We start from the raw sequence: 11,427 nt of genomic DNA, 5'->3' as shown, positions 1-11,427 counted from the left end.
AGATGTGTATAAGAGACACGAATATATGGTTCTGTACCTTGTGTATACTAACAGTATATTTGTATTACTTCGGTTACTTACACGTCACTTTTTGATGACATCTTTCGTTCGGTAAAGGTTTCAATAGCTTGCCATCTCCAGGGAAGGGCCTCATCTGTTTTCATTCTACGATAGTTTCTTTCATATATATCATGACTCAATCCGAAATCGGTTATTTTCACCACCAAGCCCTTATCGATCAAAATGTTGCGAGCTGCGAGGTCACCATGTAAGAAACGTTTCGAAGAAATGTATGCCTATATATTATAATTTAAAAGAAAGCATATAAATCATCTGGACAACTGTAGGTGATTATTAGATCTTGTAAAGCGTCCACCATCACATTCGACAGAAAAGAGACTTGTGCAAATTCAAATTATTACCCGTAGGCCTACAATCTAACCGTCAAGCCAGTGAAAACTCACTGTTTTGTCTCAAACGGTTGACACTTTAGGCCAGTGTTACGAACAAGCATGTGCTAAAAGCTGAACGCCTAAGTACGCGATGTTTTATTGGATCCCTTGATGAATCTGTATATTTTGAAGTTATGCAAAATATTTCTCTTTGGCTTATAGACAATCCGAGTAAAAAAAAAACACATAGGCTTACCATCCCTTCCGCGATTTGCACGGCTATTTCAAGTTGATTTATCCTCTCAATGTTATATATTGGGTCGTCTTTTGGTGCCTTCTTGTTTTTAACCTTTCGCAAAAAACTGTACATATCTCCATATTGAACAAATTCATTAATCATCATTAAAGGATTTGATGACGTATTGTATCCTAAAAATCTGACGATGTTTTCATGAGTTCCCAATTTTATGATTTGTTTGATTTCTTCCACGAAATCCTGAAGTTCTTTACCGATTGCCATTTCTAAAGCGGAGAAAACAAAATATAATAATACTATATTAAACCATATTGAAAAAACAGCATCTACAGAGCAAATTGTCAAAAAAGTATAGAGAACGGCGATTCTTTACTCTTTGAAATTGCCTTAGACAATTTTCACACTAGACTAGTTAACACAAGAATGGTCGTAAACCGACTGAGAAGTCTGTTATAAAATAGGCCTACGTTTTATAAATAATTTTCAATAAATCTAATAATATTCAACAAGAGAACAGACAAAGAAAGGAAGAATATGGTTAGAATTTTCCTTCGATCTTGAGACCGAAATTTGTTTTGTTGATGGACAGAGAGGAGGAATGGAACAAACATGTACCACCGGTACGCAAACAGATCCAAAGGAACTGTGGCACGACCCTGCATTAAAGCAGCTATTATAACTCCTCTACATATATAAATCGCCGCGGGATGTGAACAATTTTATATTATATTAATTACGTTTCGGTACTTTGACTGCTGCGTCCACGGATTCCTCCATTATTTGAACTTTACATCTGTAAACCTCGCCGTAGTGGCCACTTCCTAACATAATTCGTTTTTCCCAGGTAATGTCGTCTCTATGTATTTCGTATTGTAGGTAATCAGCCAAAGCTTTCGTTGCAAAATCTTAAGACAAAAAAAAAACGTATAATGAAACACAAAGAAATAATAGTTTTCATTAACCATTGCAAACACAGATCCTGTTTCAGTGGGTTATCCTGACTAAAACCAGAAAAAAATATCAGAAATAGCTATCCCCGCACCCCCCCCCCTCACACTAAAATACTAAAATTTTACCGACATGCATGTTTTTTATGAATATCAAATAATAGCATAGTAAGTTTGCCTAATAAATCTTTTATTTAAGACCTATGAAAATGTTAGTTTATCAACTACACGTGGGTCATGAAGGTACCACACTTCCATGGTTAGATTAAAACAAATGTTTTAGTAGTCCGCCCGTCTTCCAAAACAACAAATCCTGGATCACCCCTGCATATTTGATTTTTACAAAGCCTAGATATCAGTACCTGTCTCTTGTTGGAAATCGGTTGGTACAAATATCCTTAGATCTCTTTGATCTGCAACAAAAAATCATAAAAGCTCGTTATAATGAGTATCCGGGCACTCAAAGCGCGAGACATCGTCGGCTATATGGAGAACGCAATGCCACGACGCACGAGCAACGGATATTTTTTAATGATGATCCATCAATCAAACTTTCACAGACATACCAGCAGACCTGCGGCGTCGCGTCGTTTCGAGAGCGGAATTTGACTCGTCGGCCGACGGTCGTACTACGTGAGTGCCCGGCATAATGTTAACGTGTATGTTGCAGTTATGCTGACGATGTGTAGGTAAATTCTGTATTCGTATTGGTGTGTTACTACACTCAATAAAACAAAACATTGTTTAATCGGTGTGTGTATTGTGAGGTGGTCATAATACAATGCAGGACTAATGTGGTTCTAGAGATTTTTTTTTAAATAATAGAAGACAAATTGTAATTTCAAAATTCTAGACTCGTAGTATGCTCTAGAAGCAGTCTATTTTCATTATTAATCTATAAAAGATATGGAAGAGTTTAGAACCCCATTAATATTTCCTTTCAGATTCTCAGAGACGTAGGGACTATCATTGCTATACCGAGCTCTTGATTCTATCTGTTTACTCAAAACGACAATCCCAACATACAAATTCAACTGTTCAACTAGGTTTTGTGTTAATTCATGAAGTTTATAACTAGACTAGAAAACTAATTTAGTTATTTTCAGTTTTCTTAATAAAGGTCGTCAGTTTGGATATTCAGTGTTTTTAAACTTTATTACAGACATTTTTGTCCAACAATCGATAAATCAAAGCACATACCTCTTTTGGCTTTCCCGTGCAATATAGCTACCAAGAATATAGAGAGGAATACTACTACAATGCCACCAATAATTACGTAAATGTATAAATCTTCTACATCATTGCCACTTGGGCCTGGTGCTATAAGAAAAAAAAATATCGATAATGTTTTAAAAATGTAAGTAATGCTTATTAAATTAAAAAGTGTCTATTTTACTAGAAATTGGCTATCTCTAAAGCTATGTCCTCACTCAAATTTTGTGTGACAAGATGTGCCCATATATAGGAAGGCCTATGTGACGATGTCATATACACCAAAATTTACAGGGGTTGCAGACACATTCGTGTTGTGCATTGTTGTTGACACAACCCCTTGACCGTTTGACGTCAAAAAAATAAATTAAAATAAATTAAATAAAAATATTATATCGCATTTATTTGTCACATACAATTTGATTGTATTGACAGAAATTAATTATGTTTAAGATGGAGTGCGCCCTCTAATCACCACAAAAATACTGTACAGGTTAAAAACGAACAGGTATCATAAACAGCTAAATAAACATTGACTAAACTTAGAAGAAATAACTAGATATTTACCTTCAGTTGGCAAATATGTGCTGAACGAAACTGTCCTTTTACCTTCTTTTGCGTATTCACCCTCAACTACAGTCGCCGTAATCTATTTTGGAAATAAACGAAACATGCCAGCTTAACCAAACTGATGATTAACAATTCGGTCATTAATGAAAACAAACACATAAAGTTATTAGGAGTAACGTTACAAAATAACCTACAGTGGGATATTCATAGTAATGAAATTGTTGGACGGGCAACTAAACGATTATATATACTGTATATCTTACGCAAGTTTGGTGCACCGCAGAAAGATCTGATTGATGCTTACAAACATATATTAGGCCAGTACTCGAGTACTGCTGCCCAGTTTGGCACTCCAGTTTAACTCGGCATCAGTCAGCACAAGTGGAATATGTACAAACGCGAGCCGTGGAAACAACTGATGGATATTACATGCCCTATACTGAAGCTTGTAATAATCTTGGTATCCAAAAATTACAGGAAAGGATAGATTGACTTGTGTCGTCTTTTGGGATGAAATCTTAACGTCATCGACACTTTTTGCCAGATGCTAACACCGCTAATCATCAAATTACGTGACTCCAATAAAATACAGATCCCAGTTTGCAGAACACAACGCTATAAACGAAGTACTATTCCTTGTTTGGTTACTCGGCTACACGCTGTGATAGACTGAATGATTTTGAACAGTTTTATTAAATGCTAATAATTTCAATTGTAAAATTTAGATTAATAATTCTTCCCAATTTAAGCCTATTTAATAATTTTATAATTATAAATACTGTAATTTGTATTGCTCAGTGGTCTATTTTTTGTGATTTCTAAGTGAAATTTTTTGAATTTTTTTTATAATTTGTAAATATATTTAAATAATTAATTCTTTTTTTTTCTTTTTTTCCCTTTTTTTTATATATTTGAATAATGAAGTAATATTAATAATCTTTAATTATCTTAATAAATTTAAAGTAACGATTTTAATAATTATAACTATTGTAATTAAATTGTATTTGCTGAAAATTTAATCATCATTTTATGCTGTTGGCCTGATTCTAATTCATATGTCACAATCTCATTCTTTTTCTTTTTTTCTTATTTTAATTGGCTTTTTATCTGTCTTTTTTATTCGCCTAGCGGAAAACAGGATTTAAGCTGCATTTCACACCGAATCCGAACTTCCGGATCGGAAGCCCACCGAAGCGATCAGAAAATCGAATCGGTATGTAAGAATAGGGACGCTGGCGTTCCAGCGCTTCGGAAATGCAGTCCGAATTTCGGTTCGAATCCGATGTGAAAGCAGCGTAAGGAACATTTAAAACCAGATATTATGCAATTTCCATTATTCAAATTGTTTTATAATATAAATCTTTATACATTAGGCCTATTTATAACATGTATTTTTTCTTACATTTAAAGTATAATTGTGATCTTTTTGCAGAGGATTGGGCAGCATATACGTTAAGAATCCAGTTGGCACATAAGTGAAATTCTACCAAAAAAAAAAAGAAGAAAATGTCAATTATTTGAATTATATAATAATATGCATAATAAAGCTTCTGTAAATCATTAAAAAAAATCTGGTGATCTGGTGACGATTAATTGTTAAAAGTTGTTGCTAAGTTTTTTGACGAGCAGTTTTAATTTTTGTATTTAATATTTTTAGGGATGTTTTTAATTTAAGAGTTGCAGAATATCTTTAGTCATTTGGTACCTTAAACTTTATACTTTTCTTGCCGGCATCGTCGCTTTCCCAGGAAACGCCATAATAGCTTAATGGTGTATCGGGGTTTGCATGAATAGGTTGCTGCCAAGTTACGTATACATTAACGTCATTGGTTCCATCAATTCTTTCGATGTCTGTAGTTATATTAAATGGTTTTCCAGTGTATTCAACCGCTTTAATTTACAAAAAAAAAATAAGAGAAATAATAATAAGTGTTATTCACAAATATATTCTACATTTATTTTCGTAACACCACAAATCATACCATTATTGAAATACATAACAGTACACTGCTTTAAACCAGGGTCGGACAAATTTTTGGCACTTGGCCCAGTAAGCAACTTCATGCGTTTGCAACTCATGTGGTAGGCCATTGTTAACCCATAAAACAACTAAATCTTTCTAATACGTATATTTGGATTCTATTGTGTACGTTAATACATGGTTAAGACCGTATTATTAGATTTGATGGAATGGTTCAAACTGCATTATTAGATTTCATAAAATCATAGAAATTAAATGACCATCTTGTTGATTTGTTTTGCATAACTATAAATTAAGGGCACTAAAGAGATGTAAAAACCCCTAAAAGTAAATTATCAAAAAAACTTTTTATTTTATAAAAAAAATTTTATTTCTATATTGACTTTCTACAATAGGCCTATTACATATTTTGAAATTTTAGAGGTGTTTGTATCACTTAGTAATGACACAATCTCTGATTTTGGGTGGAGAATGATGAAAATTGTTCCTACAATTATCCTAATATAATTTATGTTGATTCAGCAAAAAAAAAAAACATTTTTAAAGTAAAAGTTAAATAACTATTTTTTAATTTTCTTATTTTGTAATTTTTATTGTTAAACCTAACTTTTTTGAGATGCAAATATATTTAACAAATTGATAACTTCAGGCCTGATATATATTTTTTTTAAACAATTACGATGCAATAAACTTTTTTTTATTTGCGACACAAATTATTCTTGTAATCTAAATATTTGGCTGTTTTAAAAATGTTAATTTCTTTACATATTGTTCATGCTTTTTTGCAAATTTTGAAATGTTCGTGTTAAACTTGAAATAAATATAAATATTTCATTAGAGCAAATAGGAATATGTATGTTGTGAACAATTTGTGACAAAAATCAAGTCTCTACAGTTTGTAGTTGCCAAGATATGAGCACTTTTTGTTTTTATGGCGGCCATTTTGAAATCAAGATGGCCACCATAGCAGACGTTGGACGTTTGGCACCCCCCCCTATATTTTAATTCTATATACATCGAAGAAACTTTGTGCCAAGTTTTATGCTTTGGTAATAAAATGCACAACTTGGCTATTTTTGTGGCATTAACTGCTCTACTAATGCTTGAATGAACAGATATTTCACATTTTTTTAAAACTTTGATGTTTACACACAGCACTATCGTCGTATTTTAAGGGGGTCATTATACTTACTGACATGAGCGAAACAAATAGTATCTTGATCGCTCGAACTAATATTCTAGGGTAACGAAATGCTATTTTGAGGGAATGAAATATTAATTCGAGGGAACGAAATTTCAAAATAATTTCAAAAGGAGTAAAATCATATTCCGAAAAGAATTTAGAAGCCTTAAAATAATGTTTTTTGGGAACAAAATGACCACGTTCAAGGAAACGAAATAGTTTGAAATTATTAATGTAAACAAAAAACACCTTTACCCGTATACGGTACCAAGGATTATTTGAAACTTGCATTTCAGCCCTTTAGCTGAAATACAAGGAGAGCAGCGATGGGAATTAACCCGGGGACCAAGAGATCTCCACGCCGGATTAGCGCACACACAGTGGCTACCACCATAGCCGACTGGGCTAACTGCTCTCACATGTTAGAATATTTTAAAATGGAAAAAAAAAAACATAATGTAAGTTGCGGTCATCCATTAGTGCGAATACCTTTTTCTCTATACCATTCTAAGTGGCATAATGGGGATTTCATTTTGTATTAGACTGCTTTACCTCTTAAGAGAACTTGAAACAATATCGAACATAAAGTTTCGTCCACCCTATCACTTTTCTTTGATAAATACTGTTGTAGCCATGATGTGCATATGGTCATGCTATGATGTCATCATGACCATATTTAGGCATGTCACATGATTTTGTCAAATAAAATTTGATAGTCTGGACAGGGCATCAGACTTACGCTGAGTTAAGCAGAATGGAATACTTTCAGTTTCATCGTAGCAATCTATACCTCACGGTAGAGGTGCATTATAAATGCCTATACCAGTACCAGATATCACATGCAATACTCTCAACATAAGAGTGTCTACAACTACGTGGTGTTCAAAATAATTTAAGCTTTTCTTTATTTCCAATCTGCTGACTCAACAATCGCTATTTTATACCCGACCCAAGAATAAACAGTGGCGTAGTTGGGGGGGGGGCAAGGGTGGGCCCATGCCCCTGGCGCCGGGTTTGAAGCTCTGAAATGGAAGAATGAGAGTAAAAAATTAAGCACTTTTTAGAAAAACATGCAATCGCGTTTGCGACTTGTACAATACCCACTTAGATTTCAAGGAGGTGTATAATGAAGTAATAGATTGCAGAATGCTGTCGAAAAGATGAAGAAACACCAGCATCAAAAAACGCAGTGGAACTCCTTGAGTTTATCGTACAGTACGGTGATGAGAACGTTTTTCCGAACTTTTGAGTAGCAATTCAAATCATGTCGACAGATATTTCAATCGCTAGTTGTGAGCGCTCATTCAGCAAGCTAAAGCTCATGCTGCCTTATCTAGAGACACGATGGTACATGCGAGACTATCTGCTTTGGCACTCCTTAGTATTGAGCGCGATGAAGCAGACAACATTAACTTTGATCATGTTAGTAACTTATTTGTTGATGCAAAAGCACGCAAAATGCAGTTGCGATTTTAAACAATGTTACAAATTCAGCAACTTACAAGACTCTACTATAAAATAAATTTAGAGAATAAGATTATTAAGCTGTATGCAATAAATACATCAGCCTTACAACTTAGGATAATGGTAAAGTTGTATACAAAGTTGCGAACATCGTAATGCAGTTTCAATAGTAAGAAGAATCTACCATCTATGAGAGAATAATAATAGTTATTTGGGTTTAAATAATGTTATTTAGACAGTTCGCTTATTTTTAGAGTGCATGGTACCAATGTTATAATTGCACCCCCTCCCCCCGGCGCCAAAACCTCTAGCTATGCCACTGCGAATAGACGTATGAAAGCCTGTTCAAAAACTGACGCTGCACGTCTTAAACTGCGGTGGTGAACCTTTCCTGTCATTCGATACTATTTCTACCCCTCCTGTTATACTCCTACACTTTGGGAGTTCTTAGGAGGTCTGCTTTACCCACCGGAACCACAACCAGAACCACACGAGAATCCTCACTTTTATAAACAAATAATATTATTAATACGACACGCAACAGCAAAGTAACAATCTCCATTTTAAGATATAAACGTTTACTAACCTGGTGATTTTGTAACCGTTTTTAAATAGTTACCCCTTATATTATCTGCAACCATTGAAACATATATCTGTAAAATTAATGAAGAATTTAATAACAAAAGAAGTATCCAGATCGAAATCCAGAATAAAAAACAACAATCATTTGAGTTTGTATAATTGCACAGGAAAACTATTCTGTCATCCATTCGTAAAGTTGTCCGGATGCGCTGGCGTCATTTGTTGGGGAACACTGGGGACAACCCCCCACCCCCACTCAATGCCACATTCAAAGTAAGGGAGAACTCATATAAATTGCGCCCCACACCAACCGTTCACCAATCTTCTATAGTTACACCCCCAATTTTTTTAAGAGAGTGAAAAGAACAACACTAATTACGAATGACTGTAGTACATTTTTTTGTTCACTTCTGTTTCTTTGCGGTGGGCATTTTCTTGCCAAAACCGGGTAAAAAACGCCGTGTTTGTACATTTTGTATCTCAGTAGGAGAACCACTCCATCGATCAATCGTGTAGATGCAGTACTTTACTACATGCACCACAGCGAAATTCAAAAGAAGAAAACGAAATGATCTTGATTGATTTTAAAAGTAAATGCAAAGAAACTATAGTGACTGTTCCTTTTTTCCAATTCGCCCCTCCCCTCTTTCAACCCCCCATCCCACCCCACCCACTTCCAACCACGTATCGACACACATGTCCGCGTCCGAATGGCGTTATTTTTACATCATATTATAAAAATAGGTATTGTGATGATGATTTTTAAATTTTTAAATAAAAATACTTACCTTTATCTGGTAAAGAAAACCATACTGAAGCCCAAAGAAGGCACACCAATTACTGCCCTAATAAGAATTAATAGTTTTATATTTATTATGTATTAAAGACAATACAAAAACACAATACAAACAAAGCATCAATAAAACTAATTACTGAAAAAGTTACCGTAAATGACAGATAAGCGTCGTGAAACATTAAAGCACGCTTGGTAATATATATTTTTTTCTTTTCTTTTTATTCATATCCAAATGCCATAATAACAAAACAAAAACACGCTTTGTAATATAATCTTTTAATAACTATTTAAATAGAATGGCGTAAGGAGCTTAGCTAAAAAATAAATCTGTTTAATCATAATTTGAGAGAGGCGCTTAATTTAATCTCAAGAAGCGGTTTGATTTAAGTTACATTTTTTACTATAAAATTCTCCATAACACAGATAAATTACTGGAAAGACAAAAATACAAAAATGTTGGTCAATAAATTTCTGTTATTGTCATCAGCATCACACCACCACCACCACATCATCTTCATTATAGTATCAGTATTATTATGTGTTAAAAATCACAAATGAATAGATTTACCCTCATTTTAGCATCATCATTTTCGTATTCACAATTGCTTCTAACACATTCAAAGAAACTTTCTGTTTCTGCGCTTTGCAATTCAAACTCTACGTCATAGCCATTGTACTCTAAGAGATAAAATATTTAACATTATTATTATTATTATTATTATTATTATTATTATTATTATTAACATTTGTCATATACAAAACAAATAAGATCAGTACTAAACATTAAAGATGTATTGTCCCCTAAAAAGAGCAACACAAAAACAATCATAGAAACACTTTAGTGACAAGAATAATCATTTTTCACAATATACTTACGGGTAAGTACTGTTTAGATATATACTTTTTATTGATAATGTTCATATTACCTCAAAATGAGCATGCTTTCACTATCAACATTTATGAATTTTTGAATATTTGGCCTGTATCAATCATCAATAAAACATTTTAGTAAATAATGATGATGATGATGATGATGATGATGATGATGATGATGATGATGATGTCGATTAATTCGTCCAATAGTCTAGCTGTGCACATATTTCACGGAGATGGTTGCGATGCATTTTTAGGTGAGAGGTAGGGCCTACAATAGTTGAGATGTATACGGTACACGTTCAACCCGAATACACATTACCGAAAGAAAATATGCCCATTAAATATGTTTAACAATAAGGACTATGTACAACTTTCGTTAGTGCCTTTAAAAAATTATCTTGGTAACTAACCGGGGATAGGTATCCAAGTCACGTTCACCCATAGCTCCCATGCAAGACTTCCATCGGAATCTGTAGGCGTGCTTGTATACATTGTTGATAGAGAGAGTTCTTCGATACGTCGCGTACTTAAATCTGAGACAAGACGTCTTTCACAATATGAATATACAATCTTACTGATTATAGGCCAAAAAATAAATTGTTTATTTGCCCTTCTTTTTTACAAAAATGATAAACAGGGGCGGGTGGAAACATTTTTTTCTTATATATTTCTTTTTAAAGATACTCATCAGATGGAATAAGAATAACCCACCCGAGGCCTAGATTGGCAATATCTTACATCAGACAACAACTTTAGACTAATCTGTAGGGCATCTGGCAAAAAATAAAGATAAATTCACTCACATTTTTTTTATTTGTAAAGAAAAAGGCTACAAAAACCAAAAACTTTTCAAAGTTTTTTTTTTTGTTCTTCCACCCCTATTTTCTTCAGTGAGTTAAGGGCGGGAGGAGGATGGCAAACAAACATTTTTTTGGCCTTACAATGACGAATATAACATCAATAACAATGGAAACAACATCAACAGCAATAATAGCCAATAATGGTATATGATGATGATGATAATAATAATACTATTAATAATACAATAATTAAGAATTATATAATTTTTAACACTAAATGAGCTCTAGGCCTGTGGACCCCTTCAACTATTCCCCTAGTAGCCTATCAATAATGCTCACCCAATCTGAGTGCTCTTAAATCTACGTGT

General features: G+C 33.7%; 1 protein-coding gene across 3 annotated transcripts in view; it reads right to left on the bottom strand.

Moving 5' to 3' along the window:
* Positions 1–43: 43 nt before the first annotated feature.
* The window catches only part of LOC117124466 (insulin-like receptor), a 12,937-nt gene continuing 1,553 nt past the window's right edge, over positions 44–11,427 (bottom strand). For 2 of the 3 annotated variants that reach the window (XM_033270701.1, XM_033270703.1), the window contains exons 3-15: positions 10,670–10,792; positions 9,952–10,061; positions 9,376–9,432; positions 8,592–8,658; positions 7,281–7,325; positions 5,083–5,267; positions 4,780–4,860; positions 3,375–3,456; positions 2,796–2,915; positions 1,958–2,008; positions 1,386–1,553; positions 649–914; positions 44–296 (exon numbers count right to left, since the gene is read on the bottom strand). In XM_033270701.1, the coding sequence (XP_033126592.1) occupies positions 78–296; positions 649–914; positions 1,386–1,553; positions 1,958–2,008; positions 2,796–2,915; positions 3,375–3,456; positions 4,780–4,860; positions 5,083–5,267; positions 7,281–7,325; positions 8,592–8,658; positions 9,376–9,432; positions 9,952–10,061; positions 10,670–10,792 (1,574 nt within the window). In that variant the 3' untranslated portion in view covers positions 44–77. Of the gene's footprint in view, positions 297–648; positions 915–1,385; positions 1,554–1,957; positions 2,009–2,795; positions 2,916–3,374; positions 3,457–4,779; positions 4,861–5,082; positions 5,268–7,280; positions 7,326–8,591; positions 8,659–9,375; positions 9,433–9,951; positions 10,062–10,669; positions 10,807–11,427 lie in introns of all 3 variants that reach the window. The other variant, XM_033270702.1, reaches the window with a different exon arrangement.

Source organism: Anneissia japonica, unplaced genomic scaffold (genome assembly GCF_011630105.1).
Source record: "Anneissia japonica isolate Jap-2015-1 unplaced genomic scaffold, ASM1163010v1 scaffold665_len1252844_cov201, whole genome shotgun sequence".
Taxonomy (NCBI): domain Eukaryota; kingdom Metazoa; phylum Echinodermata; class Crinoidea; order Comatulida; family Comatulidae; genus Anneissia; species Anneissia japonica.
Note: the sequence above shows the minus strand (reverse complement) of the source record. Positions and strands in the feature narration are given on the sequence as shown.